The sequence below is a fragment of the Rhodamnia argentea genome, chromosome 6 (genome assembly GCF_020921035.1).
Source record: "Rhodamnia argentea isolate NSW1041297 chromosome 6, ASM2092103v1, whole genome shotgun sequence".
Lineage (NCBI taxonomy): Eukaryota > Viridiplantae > Streptophyta > Magnoliopsida > Myrtales > Myrtaceae > Rhodamnia > Rhodamnia argentea.
Genome location: NC_063155.1, coordinates 28,209,156 through 28,232,859, shown reverse-complemented (window position 1 = coordinate 28,232,859; position 23,704 = coordinate 28,209,156). Strand labels below are relative to the sequence as shown.

Here is a 23,704-nt window from a genome sequence, read left to right as displayed (position 1 = left end):
CACCGCGGCCATCATCCGGGCGAGGGCTTGCAGACCCCGACCTCCCTATAGCCGGGCAAAGGTCGGAGCCCTCGCCGGCCCTTGACCGGGTGTAAAAGTAAAGAAAAAAAAAAGGACAGGAAGAAAATTTATTAAAAATAAAAATTAATTCAAAAATTGATAAAATTGCCACATCAGCAACAGCCGATCAAATGGACTAAATTGACACAATTATAAAAAGGTTTATGACTCAATCAGCAAAAAAAAAAAATTAGAGCTGAATTGGCACAACCGTAATAGGTTTAGGACCTTTTTTTTTTTTTTTTAATTTCCCCCTCCTTTTTATGACAACAAACTGAAACTACATTCGTAAAATGGTCCAAATTCTTTTGATGATTTATATTAGTGATGTTCGATCAGCCACCGCCCAACTCCATCGCCGATACTACCAGCGTTGTTGACCCATTAAGAGCTTGTGATTTGGATTAGCATTCCTTAAAAACTGGAGAGAGAGATCGATGGTGTAGATTATCATTTTCAATTGTGAGATAAATCGAAGCGACGAAATTTAAGTAGACTGATGGTAAAAGAAATATTATTACACTTAATAGATAAGAAAATACATTCACTACTTTCGGACATTTGAGGATTAAGAAAAGTGGCAGAGCCAGTGACCGACTTCAGTCTTCATTCACGTATCCATAATAATGACACAAATTACCATTTGAAGACTAAACTTTCCATCATTAAAAAAAAAACAAAAAAACAAATTAAGGAACAGAAATGCAACTCTCCACACTGGTAGGGTGACCTTCGCGCACCACTTCAGATTTTTGTGCCTTTCCCTGTGGAGGAGGGTAAAGTCAAGAGTGGGCCGAGAAGTACCCGAGCAGGCCCACGAGCGGGGCGTTGATGTAAGTCGTGGGCTCGGACTCCTGGAAGAAGGGCCTCGAGTCCGGGAAGGCGTCGGTGACGTTGGGCCCGCCGACCACGGCCCCGACCAGCGGGTTGGGATTCGGGTCCGGGCTGAGGAAGTAGCTGGAGCCCGCCTTGCACCCGATGCGGGCCGGGTGGGCCCGCACCGAGGGGAGCGAGCTGGCCCTGTGGTGGATCCTCTGCGGGTAGCGCGCGCCGTAGCCGACCATGTACGACATGCTCAGCGGATTATCCCCAAGAATGTAGTCCACCTGATAAAAATATATAAAATCGAAAAACATCCTTAACCAACATGTCCCTCGAAGAGATCGAAAGTGGTGCGGTCTCGACTTTATTTAATATTAGAGTATTTGTTAGAAAAAAAAAAGAAAATTTATTTCGAAGCGAGGATAAAGAAGAGACCTGACGCCTCGCCAGCTGACGGAGGAGAGCGGGAGAAGCGGAGGTGCCGCCGCAGGAGACGGCTTTGTTGGCGTGGCTCAAGTAGTTTGAGTAAGCCAATAGCAAGAAGGACAGTGACGTCACGTGCTGCATGTTGCTCCCTCCCGCCTTGAATATCAACCCCCCTTTCCGCCGAGAAAATGTTCAAGAAAATTAGCGCAGAATTGAAAACCGCAAGCATCCAAAACGTGAATTTACTGTGGCCAGCACTATGTACCACAGGAACAAACCATTCCTTAAATCGAACGGTGCGTACGAGAAAGATCTTAATCTCATTCCGCTGTCACTTTAGCTTAGGTTTGGGCCGTCGAGCGAGCGGCGGTATGGAATAAACAAATAGGTAAAATGTGTACCGGGAGAGTATTGAACTTGAGGGTGAGAGATGCCGGGCAAAACAGAGCAGATGAACCCGTCTGCATTGGCCTTGAACGACTGGAAGTAATCTGCTCTTCCCATCAGCACTTCCTGCAATCCAATAAAAAATATCAATTGAGATGCGCTGAAGAAAATTACGTAACCAACATTTCCTCAAAAACGAAATAATCCCAAAATTAAAAAATAAAAATAAAATTATTTGGCATGCAATGCCAACTGGCTAATCTTTCTGATTGTAAGAACAGAGACGCACGCAGCTATGGAGAAGTCGCCTTCACTTTTTCCCCGAAAGCAAATCTCTCTCTCTCTCTCTCTCTCTCTCTCTTGCCTTTTTCGTAGAGAAATTATAATTATTAACTTTTTAATTTCCCGAGTGAGCCCGAAAAAAGAAAAAAAAGAAAGAAAAGGGGGAGGAATTTTTGTGGTAAGAGCATGGGGAAGAGCCGTCGTCACAGGCTTTAAGCACATGCCTCGGCGTGGTGATTGGTGCAGCTCAGACCAGAGCGGGGGCCCCACGCGTATGGAAAATAGCATTCAGGACTTTTTCTTCACTCCGTCGCCAAAACAAACCCGGCCTTTGGGTGGTGGCCCCCACCACCTCCCTTTTCGTCCCTTCGATTCAGCAACGTCAAAAGACAGAAATGGCCCACGACTAATCAACGATCTGCTCCGGCTCGACGTAGTTACCCCACCGGCCACCGCGATGGCATTTTCGGCTTTTCCGCTACAAATTTTTTGCGATCGCACTGGAATTCGTGTCTAGATACAATTCCTTGGAAAGATCACTATGTGGCCCCCACAAGTAAAACAAAATGAAAGCGAAAGGTGGCGCCCAACATCATGTGCAATCATCGGATTCACAGGTGCCTTTTGCTCCTCTTTTTTTTTTCGAGAGAGAGGGACTTTTGCTCCTGTTTATCTCGGCAATTTTTCGTGTAAAACTTAGTTCTTTTTTAGGTCAAGATATAAATCTACACGTTTGCTTATTAATGAGATTGTGGAAGTATTATAATCGTTCCACGTGTTGATTTTTGTCATAATATAAGTGACCAACGCCTTAAAAATTAATTCTTTCCGCTAAATGCATTTATAATGAGAAGACAATTCACCTAACTTTCTACGTGAGCCCAAATAAGTATGTAGGGTCCATAGAGCCCACGACCAGCATCGACCCCCTTGAATTATTCAAATTCCTTTTCCCCATGATTCTCGACAAATGAGAGCTGAAGTCTAAAGCTAATGTCCCCCTCAAAGAGCATCCACATCTCTTCAAACCAATCTTTTTCTTCTTCTTTCTTTTTTCTCAGAAGGTACATGCTTTTGGCCCCATCTCAAGACTTTTCATATGTAGCTCGCCATCTTTGGGTAACCATCACGTGACACCACGGTAGTACATCCCCCTCCCACCAATTCTCTCCATTCCGACTGCTCCCCATTAATGGATGTGAAAACTGAGGGATATTGACCAACATTTTCGTCTTTATTTTACCAGTACTTATCCCCTGTCATACACGTGGCTTGGCAGCTGAAAAGATTAATGCCACTGCCACTCCATGTGACAATTGAGCACAAGCGGCATGGCACGAGTAGGCATGGGTGCTAGGTTCGAGAGAATGACCGCTCCTGCCTTCACCACTTCTATCGTAGGATAATGCTGACCCACGACTTGATTAAAGAAAATTCAAAACACCCATATGAAAAAAATAATTGTTTTCATTGGGAAATTTGGAAGATGTTCGCGCAAGCGGGCATTGTGAAGTTTTAACTTAGAAAGTGTGTGCCGTTTTGCCCAAATTCGTGCACATTGACTGAAAATAGCGTTGCTTGTTTGTGATAAGCAGGTGCGCCTATGCTAATGAATTCTCCGAGCAACACTTAATTAAATGGTTCCGAGTAACCAAAAGGGATGATGTTTAATTGATAGTTTAATAATACCTTGGAGAGGAGGACGTTAATCCCGGCATGCTTGTTATCCCAACCGAACTCGTTGATGGTGTCGCCGGCGTGCAGCACCACCTCGTTCCGCATGATGTACTCCCTGTACAGCCTCCGCCGCGACGCCTTGTGCAGCCAGGCCGCTCCCCACAGCAGCTCGTCCTGCGGCAACAACCCCCGCGTCAATACGGCGGCTCCTGAAACTTGTTCGGGCCAGATCCAACGGAGATTTGGGATCCAAGGCTTACCTGGTAACCGTTGACGTCGCAGTAAAAAGGGCACACCGCCCGGCGCAGGCTGCCACTGTACGCGCCCCGGTACTTGTCAGCAAACGCGAACACCTTCACACCGATAGAGAGAGAGAGAGAAACAAAACTCAATAACAAATAGACCGTTCATACTCCTGTCCACCGCAACGGTCACTCGATATTTTCTTTTCGCGTTTCTTCTTTTGTTTTTGCTTGCAATGAATGTTTCTGATCGACTAACGTTATTGGTCCCTTTCAACCTTGTCAAGTAGCTTCTTGACGAATGTTTCACGTACCCCAAATATAATGATTTAGTTTTTCCAGAGTAGCAACACTACAAATAAAAAAAAAAAATACAACAGCTCACCTTTTAAAAAAGTGCAACTTTTGCTTACTCAATTACTTAGCAAATATATTCAAGGGCTTGTTAGGAAAAGTATTCTTTTGCACTAATTTCGTAATTGTCAGCAACTTTCTTTCTCACTATATTCAAATGATGATGCAGCAAAATGAAAACTTTTACGTGTTGAGGAATGTTGGGCTACTGCGGAACAATGGGTGATGCCCGGCAAACATTCTTGTTTGTCATAAGCAAATGATGATCAAGTTCACCGATAATTACGAGTTTACGACAATTCTAAACGTGCATCGAAATCCGGGAATGTTTGCGCAATCTATGCTGCTGCCATAATCCTGAACAAACTCGTGCAGTGTGCTAAAGAAAATGAAAAAAAGAAATCATCTGCAGAGGCGACCACGACCTTTTTTCTGACCACATCACCACCATTGCGTTCCCATCTCAGTGAAAGACAAAAGTAAAACAGAAATCGCCCAATCAAAACCAAGAAAAAGCTCGACGCATTTTGATTTTCCGTCGTCTTTTCTATTTCCTCGATAATGAAATAGGGAAAAGAGGAGAAAACGGAGAGCGACAGAGTCTAAATTCAGTGAGACAGGGACGTACCCTAACGGCTCGGTCGAGCAGCAACCGAGAGTAGCCCGGGTCACGCGACCGGAACACGATCGAGGCGGCGGCGAGCGCCGCGGCGGTCTCGCCTGCCACGTCGGAGCCGGGGTGGGCCCGGTCGATGCGGTATACCGTGCGGAGGGTGTCCATGTCCTCCGGCCGCTCCCAGCAGTTGTGGTCGGAGACGGCGTCGCCCACCTGCACGAACACCACGCCGGGGACCGCCGTCACCTTCAGCAGGTAGTCCGTCGCCCACCGCACCGCCCTCACGGCGTTCCGGAGCTCCGGGCCCATTGTCCGCCCGAAGTCTATCACGCTCCATGACAGCACCGTCGTCGTGAAGGCCAGCGGGAACCCGAACTTCACATTGTCCCCCGCGTCGTAGTAGCCCCCCGTCAGGTCCACCTGATGATGCGGCGATAAACGCAGACACTTCGGTTAGGAAGTTCGCAGCGTCGAAATCAAGAAACTCAACATGAAATTTCATATGCTATAACGCAAAATTATTAACAATTACACCCCTCACTTCGCAGATTGTGGCAGATTGCATTAGAATTTTCTCACGTTTTTTTTAATTAAATCACATTTCTCACGTCAATGTCGGAGAACATGTCAAAATGAACTCGACACGCATTGCATTGCGAGAAGGAAAAGGAATGGGAAAATGTGGGGGTGTGGTGGGTGACGTACACCGGCGGTGACGCCGTCGTGGAGAGCGGAGTCGCGCCGCCAGCTGACGCGCTGGTCGGGGGGGAGCTTGCCGGAGCGCTGGCCCTCGAAGAAGAGTATGCTCTTGTGGAGGGCGTCGAAGTAGTCGTGTCCAGCGGCGACGCGACGGAGAGGGTGCAGGAACAGAAGGATCGCGAGGGCGCGGAGCGCTGGGAAGGTGGTCGGCGAGGGGAGGACGTTTGGCGCCATTTTTCTTGCTGGCGGAGCAAAGGTGGTGGTGGGTGAGGCAAGCCGGAGGACAGTGGCTTCTTATAACCCCAAAAAAGGTGTCATTGGATTCCAGAGAATGGCCCAACTGGATGAGGCCACGTGGATGAAGCAGTACCATCTGGTTCTCGGGTTCCAAGGGAGTCGTCGCATGCTCGACTGGCTCGTCTCGGGTCTGTGGATATCGTCGGGTCGGATGGCCCGAATTGTTCATGGAATGCTCAAACTCGAGTTCTCAACTTGAAAATTTTGCACTGACCATAAAAAAAAAATGAAAAATTTTCCCTGATTTTACCCTAAATTTTATAGTCCCATAAAAATATCCTCAACTTTAGGTATAATCCTAATTCAACCCTAAACTTTGTTGTCTCGTGAAAAGCCATCAATTTTTACTTGAGTCCCAAATTTATTCTTTTTAACCCTATGTCCAAAATTTTTCTTGGCAATCAAAAGATGGAAAATTCACCAACTCGAGCTGTTTGACGTCTCAAGCCGAGTATCTCGAGCGCGAATTCTATGACGTGAGAGATGGAAGATTTCCGACCACGAGAGATTGAAGACTAAACACAACATTGAAGATTTTCGAGCGAGACAGAAGGAAGACTCTCTTCGGAGTAAAAGCAATTGAAGACTAAGCACAACATCAAAAATCTTCAAGCAAGGTGAAAGCAAGACTTTGACTACGCTGGTTTAGCATTTCAAATGGGTTACGGAAAAATGCAAATGCCTTTAGCCTAAAGGGGTTTGGGAAAATGCTAATTGTGTTTGATATAAACTCTTTTGAAAATGGGCTTTGGATTAAATGCTGTTTGATAAAAAAAAAATTGCAAAAGGGGTTTTGGATGCAAGATGTGTGAGCCTAATTAAAATATTCTTCGTGTGCTTATGTACCCACATAAGACATGCCTAGCATATACACATAGATGTACACATCTATAAATGTATAAAACATATCTTAATTTTTTAATTTCTATTGTATATGAGCTCTTTTGGGGACCACTAAAATTTGTGACAATCAACTTGAATAAGGGACCATCCGGATAAAGTTTTACTTTTCGCTTTTGTTTGATCTGAATCTTGCAAAAGATTTGATCTTTTGCTCCAAATATTTGAAACTTTCACGATAGATAAATGTTGACATATGAGAACATAAATAATTTTTCATAATTGCTCAAAATTTATATAGTATTTTAATTGTTGGAATAAATACCGTTTGTTGTAACCAGTACATGAACTAATCAGAACTAATAACTATGAGAAAGTAATAACAAATTAACTCTGATAAATATAGCCATTGGACGAACTGAACATGTTATTGCCTAATTTTGTGCTAGGCATCGGCTTAGGAAAAATCGTCGAGCCTACTTTCTTGAGAGATGCAATCTCAAAAACGAGGAGATGCTTTAAGCGCAAGAGTCCCTTCACTCGGTACGATGAGACAAAGATGCGTGCGGAGCCTCCATGGACTCTCTTCAGAAGTTTCATTGGTTGGTTGCCACAGTTGTTCGACTTTGCCATGCGTCATGTGGGAAAAATTGAATTGGCTATAACAAAATTAAATAGAATGCGAGGCACGAATTGCCAAATCTCCTTCAAGCGATTAGTTCATGCTAGCGATGCTATGCGGACTTAAGAACTATGCCTCCCAAAATATGACAACTTGAACACGTTTATGTCGGCACTATACAAACAAGACTCGTTCAAAACACTTCTTGAAACCGGCACATATCAAGAAAGACTTGACAATGGCTTCAAAATGCCTTGAGAATGACTTCATAACAACTTAAGAACGACTTTGTAACGACTTTAGACCGACTTCTGAAGAACGGAAGAGTCGTGTCTTCTCAAAGACAGAGAATCCACTACACACGAACTAAAGAGGCACGCGACTGAAAAGACACGAACTAAAGAGACATGTCTCTTAAAGACGACAAAACTGTTGAGCCATTGACGCATAATTATAACAATCCCCTACAGCAATGGATCAACAAGACATGTAGCTTTTGCTTTGAACCTTTGTTAGTGAAAGCCTATTGAACTTACTTAACTAGTTAATGGACTAAGGCTTGAATCGTTAATAGTTTTTGTAAGCCAGACAATAAACCTCACACAAAGTCCCTTCGATTCAAGATCAATTCTTAGTTGTGTTCATTTTTTCGACTTTGAACGTCCTTAGATTCGTGCATGCTTTTTAGGAAAGATAGCCTTTCAAGATTCTCATAAAGTCGGCCAGCTCCATGCATATAAGTACATTCTTGTCAAAGGTATCCTACCAAACCTTGCTAGAATGTTGTATTCCAAGATATATGAATTATCAAAAGCGTAGCGTACCCTTAAAATGCTTAAGGAATCATTGTTGCATCATAGGAGAGGGGGACAATGCGCATACTAGAGTTTCCAAAGTTTGCATTGCCCCATCGAACCCATTCTGTGGGACCTCCAATCGCTAGGTTAGGCTTCCATCTTAGAGCCTTTTTATTGAGTTAAAGTTTTTAACCTCATTTCCTTCAACGCGTAGTTTACCTGCTCTATTGACAAACCTTTTATCAGTGCATTCATAACGTTTTCCTTGGACTTTACAAAGTCCAAAGAAATTATTCCATTTAATCGCAACTGCCTTGCAATAGACTTTGCCTTACATCACGTGAGAAAACTCGAATGGATTGTAACAAGATTAAACATGAGGTGAGTTGCGCATTCTTGAATCTCCTTAAGGTGATTAGTTCCTACCAACGGTATTATGCAAACTCAAAAAATATACCTCTGGAGATACAACATCTTCAACATTTTTGTATTACCACTATACGAACACGACTCTATTGAATCATTCTCAAAACTAGCACACATCGAGAATGACTTGCGAATAACTTCGGAATGAATTAAGAACGATTTACGAAGAACACGAGAGTCACGTCTTGTTAAAGACAATTAATCCACTACTCGTGAACCGACATGACACATAACTGGAGAGACTCGGCTCTTAAAGATAACAAAATGATTAAGCCATTAGCTCGTAATTATAACATAAACTCTAGCTATAAAGTGAAAAATACTATTTGCTTTCGAAGTGTAAACAAACATGCCAATTAAACTAAAGTATCTCGAGTGTTTCATTGACTCGAGTATTGGGATTAAATTCAATTGAAAGTCGCTGAATTTTAATGACTTGTATAATCAAATCATTAGGCTCTGAATTATTAACAGTGATATTTGTAGTTTATCAGCGAGTATTTTTCAGTATTTGGTGAGAAATTAATTGAAAGAATTAAATGTTCTAATGCGTAATCCCTACTATAAAAATCAAGATATTTTATACTTGCATATTCTGCATAAATACTCCAAAAATATCGGTTAAAGGCTTTTGAACCAAAGCAAAAGAAGGAACGGAAAAAAGGTTGGATGAAGGGAGGGACCCAAATTCTAAGGAGGGGCCTAAGAGTCAAAAGAAAAATATGATTGACAGCATGTGGTCACCGACGTATTGATGAGCGACACGTGGTGAAGGGGGGTCCCCTCCCGGTGGGCTCCACAAGCGTAGGGAATCGCCACCACCTCCTGATGAACGGATCTGTGGTGGTAATGATTGTGCAGCGTCGGATGCTGCGTTGACCGCGTAGTTGTTGTGCGTCATTATTACATCGGTGGGTAAATTTACTTTAATCGGAGGTGGGAATGAGACATGTGAATTCTTGTTGAAAACTATTTACTAATGTCGTGTCTAAAAAAGAACAATTTTAAGTTGTCGCGAGGGAAGTGTAGAATTAATCCTTCGGAAGCGAGAGAGATGGAGTCTTCATGCTACGATCGGCCTATTTCTCACGGGCCTATTGTCCGATCAGAGGTTGGCAACGGATACAATGCATCCTGGTACATTTTCCGATTCGCGAGTGTCTAGGTAGATCCATCAAAATAAGTCACAAACATATTTCTTAATCAACATATGGTGGGCTGACTCATGACATGAGTTAATTATATTTAATAAACGGATCATAAATAAGTTTAAATATAAAATAAGTGTTAAATGTGTAATAAATTAATCGTGCATTGATTATATATGGGTTTATAACTTATTTAAATCCAACTCACTTTCACGACTCTCTATTCATTTTCTTTTGCCCGCGCTTGATCTCATACTTACTCGCTTACTCTCTCTCTCTCTCTCTCTCTCTCTTTAATAGTTGCTTGTATTACTTATAAAAAAATAAATAAATGAAAAGTTTTTTCATCAACGAAATGTTTAGACATAATCATATTTGTTTGGACGTGAGTTTTCATAAATTGAATTAAAATAATTGAAGTGCTTTAGGAACACGAGTCGAGTCGACATGGATTATTAGATTTGCATTGTAATAAATGAGTCATAAACGGTTTAAATGAATTTATCTGTGTTGAACAACTTATGACCCGACCCAATCCACTAGTTTGACAGGTTTACGTCTAGGTTGGGAATTTCAAAGATACGTTATTGTACTGCATCTTCATATGTTTTTTTTTAACGTCAGTTTTACACTTGGTTATGGCAGTGTTACGCCATTTTTTTGGCATGTGGCTCACATGCAAATATGACGGACTGATTAGTTACGTCTTTTCATGGTACTGGACATTACAATGGTAATCAGATGTTTGAGCAATTACTTTCGAAACTTAAGGTGTTAGGAAGAATAATATCTGCACGATGTCAAGATAAGCAATGCGAACGGTCGTTGGGAGACAAATTCTGTTGGAAAATATGGTCGAATGGGATGAACAACAAAATCAGACTTTGATGCGTAATAATGCTCTCTTTAAGGATTTAGTTGCCCCACAACGTTGCTAACGATTTTCGGCAGATATCCTCCAAGATACAACAATAGCATATAGTAATTCTGATAATTCTCTAAGGAAACAATTGGAACCAAAAGGCTAAAATTCTTTTGTTTTGAAAGAACGAAAAATGGAATGAGAAGAAGTGAAGTTATCCAAAAAGCAGTTAATCCCCATACCACTCTTCGTATCCAATTACGATTAGTTTGGACATACCTCCTTATGTCCGAATAATCGCACCATTCAAACACACCTATTCACGTTTGAACTAGTGATAGTTAAAATTATCTTCAACTCCTATGTGAGTAGTAAGGCCGAGTGCTAAGTACGCCTAATAATCGCACACCCACACCGGGTATAGTGGGGTGCAACCCACTTGCCCATTTTTTCATTTGAAAGACTAGGATAGTTTCTAACTAACTAATAGGGTATCTTTCACTCTCCCATCTTTCTTATATAGGATAAGAAAAACGGCCCTTTTGTTTGTTTTACAAATAAAGTCCAACAAATTCAACGTCCTTGGACGAGCAAATTGAAAGGAAAAGGGAAGGGAACACACGGACAAAGAATCACGTACATCGTGGAAGCCCGTGCTGGATCACCGGGTACAGGCTCGTTTCGCACCAGCGTGGGCCTGTTGTGCAGGAACTTTCTGGCGGGCTCATCATTAGCGAACCCACATAAGATTTTCATCCATTGTTTCGGCCCCTCGTTTTCCGGTACAAGCAGTGTCCTCCCGTTCAATTTTTGGGTGTTTGTCCTAGGACAGTGACTGGCCTTTGCCATGTTCTGCCGACCACCATCCCGCAATCGACGCGACTTTGATCTTGTTTTCTCACCAAAAGCAATTTGAGTCGCATCCCCGATCATGATATATACCATGTTACGGTCTGAATTCTCAACATTTTTGTCCCTGGAAATTCTGTTGATATATGAGAGGCTTTGAGGTCGATGGCTTGCTTTTTTTTTTTTTCCAGGAAATTAGTTTGTCAATGCTGTAATTAGCATTGTAAAAGGAGGTCACAGGGCTTGTAATTCTCATTTTCATCATTGCACCTAAAACTTCCGTGCCGGGACGCCTGAAAGATGGCTTTTCATTCAGAATTTTGATCCACGGAAAGATGGTTAATGCGCGCGGTTGAGAATTTACAAAGTCAGTGCCGACACTCTAAATTCCTTTGAGCAAGACTTAAGATATTCTACAAATATCACGTCCACATGATAATTAAGCATCATAAGATCCGTTTAAATTGCAAATTTCGTGGACCCTCTCCATGTTATGACCTGTCGTTCATTACTTACGATTTTCAATAATAATTAGGGAAAATTTCAAATAAGGGCCTAAAATACTCTAATTTTCTCAAATAAGGACTTGAAATGATTATGTCAATCTTAAAAGAAGGCTTGATTCACCAGTTGGTTAAGAGTATTTTTTTCATTTATTTTTTTAATTTTTCTCTTCCTTTTATGTTTTTTAAAAAATTTAAAAAACTAAAAGTTAAAAAAACGAACCATAGGGGAAAGGCAGCCCTCCGGCTGGTGGGGCGGCTAGGATAGCTGTTGGGGCTGCTCGCCTCTATTTCTATTTTTCTTTTTAGCTTAACTAAAAATTAAGTTAAAATTATATTTGATGAAAATATCCTTAATCAAACAGGAATATTTAGCCGGTCGGCGAGGTTAGTCTCTCATTTGAAATAGCTATGGCCACTTCATGCACTTTTTTGAAACTGTCATTAAAAATCACATCCTGTATTTACTTAAAAAAATAAAAGGATTTCAAACTCTCATTTAAAATTTTTCATAAGATTTAAAACACATCGCCGCTTCACTTCCATCGGGCAAATGCAGAATCACGAAAAAGTTGGATGCTGACTTGGGTTCTCGGGAGTCGGGATGCTTCTCCGACAAGGACTATTCGACTTGTGTGTGTAGCAGGAAAAAACGGCAAAAAGAGAATGAAGGACCTCGTGAACTCGAAGCCACGTGGCACGATCACAGCGGTTCTTCTGCTAAGGACAGCACGCAGAACCCGAGGAGCCAAACCTCTGCCTTCCCGATCCTTCTCTGCATCCGAAAATTTGAAGGAGTTATTGAGAAACCACGCTGGTTCACGGGGCTGACAAGGGAAAAACTATTGGCGCCTACCTGTAGGCTGTAGTTCTCAAATGTTTCCCGTTGCCGGTCGGAATGGGAGGCGGTCGGCTTGGCGTTCATAGGATTCCCATCTCACAACATCTTGATCAGAGACGGCAAAATCCGACCACAAGAATCGACCCACAAGCCGATCTGATCCGAACTGAATTAGATTAAGAAAAGTCAACCACTTGAAAATAATCGAAATTAACCGAGTGCCACGAAATCGAATCATATTCAATCATTTAAGTTCGATCCGATTCAAAGTCGAAGAAAATCGAAGCTTTAGTGAACCAAACGTGACTTTGCCTCAGCCTTAACAATATTGAAACCAAACTAATTGGACTAGTAAAACATGCTGAACCCAAAATTGTTGGAGATCGGCAAGTTGGACCGACTTAAAAAGAGGGAAACCCAATCTTTTTGCGGGAGAGAATCTTGAAATGTTTCGGACATTTTCAGTTTGTAAACTCGTGTGGTATTTCCTTTTTATGATATTAGTTGCTTTAGTTTCGGAGTTTCTGTTAAACTATAAATAAAGTAACTATGCATGTCTTCAAGCTAAAAAAGTGTATCGACTGGAATCTATAAAATGCGTCTCAATAACTTGGGTTACTGATTACGTTTATTTTGTTTTACACATTTTTGCTTCCTTATGATTCGTATAAAGTGTTAATATGTTGCAATTTGAAAGGTATATTGTTAATAAGCGTTAAAATCGAGTGATTCTTACGACCATATTGACAATTAATTTTTAAAATGTCATATTGAACGATTCTCTACACTTTTTTTAATAGAGATACAAAATACACATGTATAAATAAATCGATATTTGTTGACGTATGATGTGAATCATTCACATATCGAGTGTGATATAATTCATTCATAGAAAAGATATTGTGGCGGTGGCTAACGTCGGTGTTTCAGGAAAGTTACCAAAAAGTCTCAAATCTATTATACAAATTGCAATTCAGTTATAAATTTTTCAATTTTGCCAATTTTACCCTAAACCTTGTGACAATTTGTCAATAAGTCATTCACGCGAATTTTGGCTAGAAATCACCAACGTGGACTCCAACGGTCTTATGTGCACGTTGGACAACGATATTGACAAATTTTCTGATTTTTCCCCTTTTTTTTCTTTCTTATTCCCTCTGTTGGTCCATGATGGAGGTTTTTATTTATCAATCCACAGTGGAGGTTGCCAGCCGCAAGCGAGGGCTGCAAGCCCTTGTCCAATTGCCAGCGACCCTCCTCATTCCACAAAAAGAAAAATAAATAAAGAAAAGGAAAAGAATGAAGAAAAATAAGAAATTATTTAAAAAATAATAAAAATAGTTCACATCAACACTAGTCATGCCATATAGGTCGGCTGGCTTTCACGTCAATGATAGCCGGCTAAATTGACCCGAAAGACTATATTAGTAAATCGTTAAAATGTTTAGAATTAAATTGATTAAATTAAAATGCTCAAACTGAATTGGCATTGCTAAATAAATTTAGGACATTTTATGTCTAAATCATAACGGATTAGGGAGACAGTCAAGAGTTACGAGACAGGTTCCGGACGATGTTTATCGTCCTGAATTTGTTCCGCCCCATCCCCAGTCGCTCGTTGCCTTGCTGTAGTCATTGTTTAGCATGGCCGGTAAAATGTTGAGTCGCGTCGCAATCACAACACGCGACGAACAAAAGACAGGTGGCATACTGCTGTATTGCTTCGGTACGGAGGCCATCTTCGTATTTGTCCGGTAACCCTCTTGGAGTTTAAAACCCGCCCGAACTCCAGAAGAAGAGAACCATTCCACAATGCTTGCCCAACGCACTCTCGCGCTGCTCCTTCACATCGTCCCGTTCCTCGCCGTCCCTTCCCCGGTCCCCGCTCTCCAATCCGACGGCACCGACTTCATCCGCGCCAGCTGCGGCGAAACCCTCTACCCCGACGTCTGTTACAGCTCCCTCTCCACCTACGCCGGCTCCGTGCAGCAGAGCCCCCGCCAGCTCGCCCGTGCTGCCATAGCCGTCAGCCTCGCGAGCGCCCACACGATGGCGGCCTACCTCGCCGACCTCTCTCGCCGCCGTGCCGCCGAGCCGCGGGCCGCTTCCGCCGCGCTCCACGACTGCCTCACCAACATGGGGGACGCGGTCGGCGAGATGCGCGGCTCGCTGAAGCAGATGCGGAGGCTTGGGGACGTCGGCGACGGCGGCAGCGGCGGCGCGAGCCAGGAGGGGTTCAGGCTCCAGATGAGCAACGTGCAGACGTGGATGAGCGCCGCCCTGACGGACGAGGACACGTGCACGGACGGGTTCGAGGACGTGCCGGAAGGGGAGTTAAAGTCGGTCGTCTGCGGTCGGGCGGGGGAGGTGAAGAAAGTGACGAGCAACGCATTGGCGTTGGTGAACAGCTATGTGAACAAGGAGGCACCATGAATGAGATATTCAAGCAGTCCTTTCTTTTCCCCATAATTTTACATTTCCTCCCCTTTTGTTCACTGCCTGGATATGCATTTTATTTTAGGTTTCTTGTGTGATTACTAATGCACATAGAGTTCGCCAAATGAAAGAGTTATATTCTTGTAGGTGTCAATTCTATGGCCTTTTTTTGCTACCCTAATTCTAGATTATTTTAGGAGAAGTGCATTGAAAATTGCTGCATTCTCTTATGTGATTGCTCCCTTTTTCCGGGGCGGACCCTCTAACGAGTTTCGGAATTTTCTCAACCAAAGAATGTTAGGTTACACGGGATGTTGATTCGGAAATTGTTGAACGTAGCAATGCTAGTTCAACTAACCAGTTGACAAAATCGAAATCCACGCGATCATGAAAAGACAAATTTATGTACTTGATAATTTTATTGAATGCAAATGACCTTCAAACATGCGGGTCGTATTCAAAGCACTAATGTAAAACCTTATTACGTCATTTTGGGTTCATATCAATAACTTGCACATGTGAACTTTCCTCCCTTTAGCAGAGAGGAAAGTGTGAACCGCGAAGCAGATTCGGCATTCATCATTACAGATACTGATGATCAAGATGCGATTTTATTTAACTCCTTAGTGAAGTTTTAAGAACAACTATTTTAGGTAGAGAGACAAGGAAGAGGAACATTGCGGCCATTGACATTGGGTCCTCCACTCCATTTAATTAACTAGTCAAGGACAAAAACACAGTCTAATCATTATTTTATGATTCTGTTTCAACGAACCCGCAGCTAATGCCTGTTAAAGTAACGAGCGATCTGAGCCGTAAAAATACATAAATAAACCGTAACGAGTGGGTGGAATGGTTGGGCACTTGGGTGTTGGACTCGTAAGGTGGTTAGGGCACGAGACCTTATGAATCCTTAAAATTAACAAAAGGTTTAGCAAGGAGGAAGAATCTAATCAATCAGCACGCTGTGGAGCTTGTGAATCTGCTAAGATTTGTTAAATCATCCGTAGCTGGACAATCGAGAACGATAACCTCGAATCTGGGATTGAATAAGAGGAAACCTAATGGACAAAGTGGGTCCCCGTTAATTTAATTCAAGGGGAGGAGATGAGTTGAACAAAATGTTCAGGCTCCGTTTGTTTCGTAAAAAATGAGGGATTTGAAAAACGTCATGTGATAACCTGTATTGCTAAGTTATCCAGCGAAAAATATTTTCGTTATCGATGGAAAGATTATTCGTTCATTTATTTTTATAAGCATTATAAGTGATTATTGTTAGAAAATAATTTTTCAAATCACTCGTTTTTTTCTAAACAGACATAGCTTCGACCAGGGGTTCACACTAGGACTTTGCTATCGTGGCTCAATTCCGGTGGAAAGGTGCTTGAAAAGTTTCACGGAATGCAACTCTTGTTTCCCTCCTGGTCATGTCCACCACTGGTTTTTTTTTCCTTATGGAACCTCTGTTTTCTCTCTAGTGCTTCTTGATCTCAAGTTTGATGATACAAGAGGAATGATCCAAGCATGTTCTTATATAGAAGGCTAAGTTTTTATCTTTTAAATGACATGCCTTTTGGAGGTTTTATAAAACTTACCTGTTATCATGATGCCCCAACACTTCTGGGAAGAGCCTACCCATTAAACCGTAGTCTCAAACTTCTCTATCTCTTCATGCACCAGTATGACGCGGGTGCCGAGCGGATCTGAGCTCCTTTGCGGGGCATCAATGCATCCATCCCCAAAATTCTGCCACCTCGAATGCCATCTACCCCGTCATAGTCGACCCCAGATCAAAGGTCGATGACTGTAGCCGAACTTGTGTCGAAAATCAACTGTTGCGTATCGATTGGAGCGCGGGTGCAGATTAGAGTTTCGGTTGGTTTGGAGACTATGGCTTCCCATGCAATTGGTGGAACTTGATTAACCGCGACGACTGGATTTCGATTAAGCTGATGCGCCTGTCATTTTTCATTTTGAGCGGGCATGGAAGATTTTAATTTATTTAGAAAGATGGAAGTCTTTCTTTTTGGGCCTGACGCAGCCCTAGTCTTCTTGCCCACTTCATCTTCTGTTGACTGTTGGACGTGATCCTTTGCTGCCCAAAGCCCAAATCACTAATTGTCGTGATCTCAGCTCTGGCAGTGGATCGGCCCAGTTTAGTTCGAGTTAAAAGTTGTCATATGAATACAAGTATTTTTCTATGCTAAACATTATGGGAGGTTGTGCGTAAGAGGTCAAAGTCACGACACATTCCATAGGTCGACATTATAGAATCTAAACACAAAAAAGTAGAAACACGTCTCGACCATCTAATTGAGAAGATGGAACTGATTTTAAAAGGTTTCCCAAATTTGGGAAAGGGAAAGAAGTGTAAAAAAAGTCAAAAACCTATTGTATTGGTGGCAATTCAGTTTTAAACCTTCTTTAGCGCCAATTTAGTCTTGAAACATTTGCATTTTTGCCAATTTAGTCATAAACCTTTTGCATTTGTGCCAACTCGGTCATAAGCCTTTTGCGTTGTGTCAATTAAGTCAATCCGACTAATTTTGATCGGAAATCGCTAGTATAGATGCCTGTTGTCTTACGTGGCACGATTGACATGGTAACAAAAAAAGTGCAAAAAAATAAAAAGGAAGAAAGAAAAAATATTTAAATATTATTAATAAAATTTAAAAAATATCCACGTCAGCATCAATTGTGCCACGTACGATAAACTATATTTACGTCAGCAATTTCCAACCAAAATTAGGTTCGATCTTGACCGACATCCACATCAGCGATTTCCGGCCAAAATGAGGTTTAGTACTAAATTAACACAAATACAATAGGTTTAGTACGAGATCTAAAGTCCAAGCCCGTCGATATATCCAGTTGGATCCATCTCAAGTCAAAAGGTTAAGCTAGTGAGTTATGATCCAGTTAGAATATATTAACCGCTCAATACCACACTAGGTCTTTGATGTGTGATTTCTCTAACACAACTCTTACGTGTATCTCAACATCTCTCACTCCGATTTGATTTTCCTCTTTCGGTCACCAATCTTGACATAACTCATTTCACCTGGTTCTTATGATCGACAAGCTATTGGACCCAATAATGTAGTCTTAACCACAATTTCCATGGAAAGTCATTTTATCAACAGCTACTAATAGTCAGAGGGCCAACCATATGCTATACTAAAAATTTCGAGAGGTGTCCCAAATGGTTTCCCAACCTTTGAATTTGACTTAAACCCTTCACAAATAAGCCTTTAATAAAGATTAAATTCGCTCGTTATCCAAAAGTCCAATCGATGGAACTTTTAAGCCGGTTACGTAATGCCATAAGAGCCCCGCCAATGTTTGGCGCCCACGTCCATACAAATTGCCAATAGAAATGCTCTTAGGGTGCCATAATTAGAAGGTACGAGTCATACGAAGGGACCAATAATTTGCCTTTCAATGACAAAATTGACGAGATAACGCTAATGATGATAGTAATAGCAATGACGTTGAGGTCTTTTGGTGGGTCTCGCATGGCAGATCCCATCGTTATATATTATCAAAAGCAATTGGTATGAGGTGACCTGATCAAACTTTCAAGAATTTTTAGTAGAAAATGAGGTTTCTATAAGTATAAGCATGAAGCAAAATTTCTCCTCCTTGCGAAGTTTCCTTTAAGCTTTATGCTCTCTTTTCCGTTGAAATTGGTATACGTACACTTAAGTGATCCGACAAAAACCAACTCAAGCATTAGCAATTAGCATTCTGCCGCCGGAGTATTATAGAATCGCTTGTGTAACATAAAACTGCATTTCCTTTGATGGCATTCACATAAAATATTTTAGAACTATTTTACCAAGTGAAAATCAAAAAACTTCTTCTATCGGAGTCGGTAGAAATTCATTATTGAGTTTCATATTTCGAATCGGATATTAATCGGGGTTGTGGAGCGCCCGTTGATACCTCGTAAATAAAAATAGAAAAAGAACCTCTTTGAGCAAATATGTGTTGTATTCATCTATCATTGCTCGAGAGAAAAATCCAAGCGCATGATTAAAATCTCCGGCCTAAGATTAACTAATGCTAATCATCTGTTGCTTCCTATGTCCAATCCCAATCGACCAAATAATTAGTCGCGATTTCAGCTCCAAAGAAATTCAGACACCCTCGAGAAGCGATGTTGCATTTGTCAATCAATCTTTTTTGATCATCACTTTCAGGCAACCGGACACAGGGTGACACCTAAGGCTGTGGGCGTGACACGTGTCATAGCTGGGGAAAGCTGAGAGGCAGGATTCAAAACCATTGCAATGGCGCCATGTGTCAGGAAGAGAACTTGATAATGTCGGGAGAAGAAGCCAAAGATATGAAGCGCATCGTGATCAAGCCCCAAAGCTTCACGTGATGATCATCGTCTCGTGTGTTTCTTTGGGAAGAAAAGCCCGTGGTGATTAACTGGTTCTAGTGAAAAGCAGCACCTACACTCATTAATGAAGAAAGATGAATTTGTGATTGATCGTGGATCGAGATGATATTACGTGTTCACGTAGCATTTAATCAATGGAAAATTGCAATAGATTTTAGATAGCATCTTGAGCTTTTGCAATTATACTTGTAACATTTATCGAATGATGATCCCATTTCTATTTCCTCTTGCTCGAGTGTGGAGATCATGGCACAATTACGTGCAAACCACACGACAAACTTAGGATGTATTTAGGAGTTCATGCTGCGTTTCTATCTCGATACGACTGATCATCCTCTCGGATTAGCTATCGATCATCGCCTTAGTGGGTTATTGTTTCACCAACTAGCTAATCGGATGCAAGCGGAGGATTCTTCCTTTTGCTACTCATCCTATTGGGTATTAGCGATTGTTTCTAGCTATTGTTCTCCTCCTATGGGTAGGTTCTTAGGCGTTACTTTCTTCTTCTTCTTCGTTTTACTATTTCATTCGAAGTTTTACAGAATATTGCCATCTCAAGTTCTTTAGAGTTATTCCATGTATATCTTTTGAAAAATTTAAACTATTCTCTTCCATTCTTGAAGGTTCGAAGAGAAAGCAATAAATAATTTTTAAAGCCCATAATTCAGACTTTCTATAAACTTTTTTGGACGACTTTATAGAAATTTTTTTTCTTTAAACAGACTTTCTTGCCGGCAATAGGTGTAATGCATATCCACTAACTCTATCCTGAAAAAGCAAAGTTAATGGCGATGATCGTCATGAACCTACCCAAGATGTACGAACGTGGTTTTTGTTTGAAATATTGCTTTTGCATCCCGTGAAAACCTTATCATGATAATATGGCTACAAACTATATGGTGTATTGTCTCTATTAATCCAAGACTTAGAATGCCGTCATCTCGAATACAAGGCTTGAAAACACACGCAAATCAAAATCAGCAAAGTCTAATTATTGAAACCCACTTGCACTCTTGGGTTGACCCACAAATTTTTCTCCAAGTAAATGCTATGCTCCCACAATAATATTAAGATGCCTTTCTCAATTATGTAGGAGCAACGACAAAGATGCCAATTCCCATATCTCATTCCTTCATCCCTACGCGTTGAAATTAAAAATACGTTCTCAAATGTCATGTAAACCGAGAGATTTGCACTTCTCAACACGCACGGGAAATCTATTGTGGGGTAGGTTGAGAGGGATCTAAAACCAGAAGCTCCTTCAAAACAAAACCCTAGAAAACTACGTGGCATTCAAAACCAACCACGAACTCTCCCAAGACAAGCCACAAAAGTTCCCCTTTCACGTAAGTGTCGTTGCATGGCCCAACACGTATTGGAAAATCAAACCATCATGCCTTCAAACTCCATGGTTCGTTCGTACCAGTACTCACGTACTATCCCCCTATATAAGTCGAACCCCCAGAACCCTAAAACAGACCATAGTTCTCCTAAAGGCTCTGCCCTGCCACTTCGATATGAACAAGATGGTGCACAAACTTGTTCTTTGCGCCTGTGTTCTGCTTTCTTCTTCATTTGGGTTTTTCATTGCGCACGGTGCCCCGATGGCGTCGTGCGCTCGAACCCCGTTCCCCGAAACGTGCCACTATTTCGTCACTGCCGAATTGATGTCGGACCTCGAGCGGAAGGAGTTTTCTTTCCGTGACGTGGCCCTCAAGGTCACTATGGGTGAAGCTCTACGAGCTCACGAGCTGGTGTCCTCCATGGACCCGAGCTCCTTTGATGACCGAGCTAGGTTGGCCTGGTCTGACTGCATCGAGCTCTATGAGGACTCGGTGCGGTTGCTCAATCACTCCCTGAGCTCGAGAAACCCTAGCGACTCTCAAACATGGCTAAGCGCTGCCATCACAAACCACCAAACTTGCCGAAATGGGTTCGAGGAGTTCAATTTAGCATCTCACTTAGAATCCTTCCCTTTGATGTTGAGCAACTTCTCTAAGTTGCTTAGTAACTCCCTAGCAATAAATAAGGTCTCGTCTCCTCCTTATTCATCAGCGAGGGTTTCGTTTAGTAAACAAGTCAGGGGTAGGCGGTTGCTCGGCGATCGTGGAAAGTTTCCATCATGGGTTTCGGCCTCCGATCGGAAGCTTCTTCAAACGAGTGGAGCACCAGCCAAACCTGACCTTGTAGTGGCAAAAGATGGCTCGGGGAACTATAAGACTATTTCGGAGGCGGTGGCAGCATCGTCTAGTAAGGGAAGTGGGAGTTCGAGATTCGTTATATACGTTAAAGCAGGTGTATATAGCGAGAATGTGAAGGTTGCTAGGTCCATGAAGAATCTGATGATTGTTGGAGATGGAATTGACGCCACTATCGTTACCGGCAATAAGAATGCTGAGGATGGTTCGACCACTTTCAGGTCCGCAACTTTTGGTAAGTTACATTGTCAAGCTCGATTGTCTCAAAGTTTTCTAAGTTATAGTTCATGATGGTTGAGTTAACTAAAGTTTAAGATAAATGATTCGTGCGTTACAATCCCTCTATGCGGATCCTGGAAATCAAAGTATAGGAAAAGTGTATGCATGAACATGTAAGATCGCATAAACAATACCCTCGTAGTAAATATCTTTCTCGATAATTGACAAGCATTCTCTACTCATCGTCTATTTTAATATCGTGACCGAGAACTACTTTAAACTCACATGAATGCTCTCTTCACCCCTCGATTGATTAGTATAAAATTTCTTGGTTAGACTTGTCAATTTAGTTAACAAGTTGTAGTCATGGCCTCATAAAATGAGACAGCCTTTGACAACCTGGTTTGACCCGCTGTCCACGTAACATAGTCGTTTTCTAGTTGTTTTTAGCACGACCGATATGTGGTGTCTGAACTGAAAATTATTCACGCCCCATGAGTCATATCAAACAAAGAATTACACTGATTTAACAATAATCAAAGAACGAACGATAGCATTTGAAAAAGTTCATAATTTCCGAGGGAACCGATTTGAGTCAACTTCATGTTACATATACTAGGGATAGACAAATACTCCAAAAACGTATATTCCAAGATTTGCAAAATGAACAACCTAGAATTGAAGATATTCAAGAACCTTAAACAAACCAAATACTAGTGAAAAGGAAGATACATACATGTAAGTCAAAAGTTGCAGATAAAGCTTGTATCTTGCTCACTTAAAATAATGATACCCTCTCCTACAGCTGTTATGGGCAATGGATTCATAGCACGGGACATAACCTTCCAGAACACGGCCGGGCCGCAGAAACACCAAGCTGTGGCGCTCCTCTCTGGCTCGGATTTCTCGGTCTTTTACGCTTGCAGCTTCAAGGGCTATCAAGACACCTTGTACGTCTACTCTCAACGCCAGTTCTACCGTAACTGCGATGTCTACGGGACTGTAGACTTCATTTTTGGGAACGCCGTGGCCGTCCTCCAGAACTGCAACATCTACATAAGGAAACCAACGAGCGGTCAGAAGAACACGGTCACGGCCCAAGGGAGGACCGATCCGAACGAGAACACGGGCATCGTTGTCCATAACTCTCGCGTCACGGCATCCTCGGACATGAAGCCCGTGCAAGGCTCGTTCAAGAACTACCTCGGGCGGCCGTGGCAGAAGTATTCGAGGACGGTGTTCATGAAGACCTTCTTGGATGGCTTGATTGCCCCTCAGGGCTGGGCTCCGTGGAGCGGTAGTTTCGCCTTGAGCACTCTTTATTACGGCGAGTACATGAACACTGGCAGCGGCGCAGGGACCGGTGGGAGAGTGAATTGGCCGGGGTATCACGCAGAGATGAGCGTGACGGAGGCGGCGAAGTTCACGGTTGGGAACTTCTTGGCTGGAGACTCGTGGCTTCCAGCAACCGGAGTGCCGTTCTTGGCCGGGCTCTGAGATAATGTTGTGGGAATGATTTTCTTTTTTGTCTTTTTGCATGCTCCATAGGAAATGTGGGTATGTGTCAAATATATGTGTAAATATGATAGGGACGTGTTCGCCATCAAGTTGTGAAAATGTGTATGGTCCTGTACTTTTGTGTATGGTATTGTTGTGAATACAATGTGAGGGAAGATGCATTTGGTTGTGTTCA

General features: G+C 42.2%; 3 protein-coding genes across 3 annotated transcripts; 2 read left to right on the top strand and 1 right to left on the bottom strand.

Moving 5' to 3' along the window:
• Nucleotides 1-754: 754 nt before the first annotated feature.
• Nucleotides 755-5,844, bottom strand: LOC115757064 (endoglucanase 8). Its single transcript, XM_030697158.2, has 7 exons — nucleotides 5,572-5,844; nucleotides 4,879-5,286; nucleotides 3,915-4,007; nucleotides 3,667-3,828; nucleotides 1,710-1,821; nucleotides 1,318-1,481; nucleotides 755-1,166 (listed from the first exon to the last, which is right to left on the bottom strand). The coding sequence occupies exons 1-7, from the start codon at nucleotides 5,797-5,799 to the stop codon at nucleotides 843-845; spliced, it is 1,491 nt and encodes a 496-aa protein (XP_030553018.1). The 5' UTR covers nucleotides 5,800-5,844; the 3' UTR covers nucleotides 755-842.
• Nucleotides 5,845-14,494: 8,650 nt separating this feature from the next.
• On the top strand, nucleotides 14,495-15,332 carry LOC115757100 (pectinesterase inhibitor 7-like). Its single transcript, XM_030697198.2, has one exon. It carries the CDS (start codon nucleotides 14,563-14,565, stop codon nucleotides 15,181-15,183), a length of 621 nt encoding a protein of 206 aa, XP_030553058.1. The 5' UTR covers nucleotides 14,495-14,562; the 3' UTR covers nucleotides 15,184-15,332.
• Nucleotides 15,333-19,486: 4,154 nt separating this feature from the next.
• On the top strand, nucleotides 19,487-23,704 carry LOC115757055 (pectinesterase). Its single transcript, XM_048280757.1, has 3 exons — nucleotides 19,487-19,569; nucleotides 20,946-22,027; nucleotides 22,817-23,704. Exons 1-3 carry the CDS (start codon nucleotides 19,487-19,489, stop codon nucleotides 23,506-23,508), a joined length of 1,857 nt encoding a protein of 618 aa, XP_048136714.1. The 3' UTR covers nucleotides 23,509-23,704.

Excerpts from the sequence above, each read along its gene's own strand:
- LOC115757100 (XM_030697198.2), top strand. The coding sequence starts at position 14,563 with ATGCTTGCCCAACGCACTCTCGCGCTGCTCCTTCACATCGTCCCGTTC.
- LOC115757055 (XM_048280757.1), top strand. The coding sequence starts at position 19,487 with ATGTGTCAGGAAGAGAACTTGATAATGTCGGGAGAAGAAGCCAAAGAT. Across the intron at positions 19,570-20,945 it reads ATCAAGCCCCAAAGCTTCAC|TGTCGTTGCATGGCCCAACA; the intron begins GTGATGATCATC and ends CTTTCACGTAAG. Across the intron at positions 22,028-22,816 it reads TTTCAGGTCCGCAACTTTTG|CTGTTATGGGCAATGGATTC; the intron begins GTAAGTTACATT and ends CCTCTCCTACAG.
- LOC115757064 (XM_030697158.2), bottom strand. The coding sequence starts at position 5,799 with ATGGCGCCAAACGTCCTCCCCTCGCCGACCACCTTCCCAGCGCTCCGC. Across the intron at positions 5,287-5,571 it reads ACGACGGCGTCACCGCCGGT|GTGGACCTGACGGGGGGCTA; the intron begins GTACGTCACCCA and ends CCGCATCATCAG. Across the intron at positions 1,167-1,317 it reads GTCAGCTGGCGAGGCGTCAG|GTGGACTACATTCTTGGGGA; the intron begins GTCTCTTCTTTA and ends TATTTTTATCAG.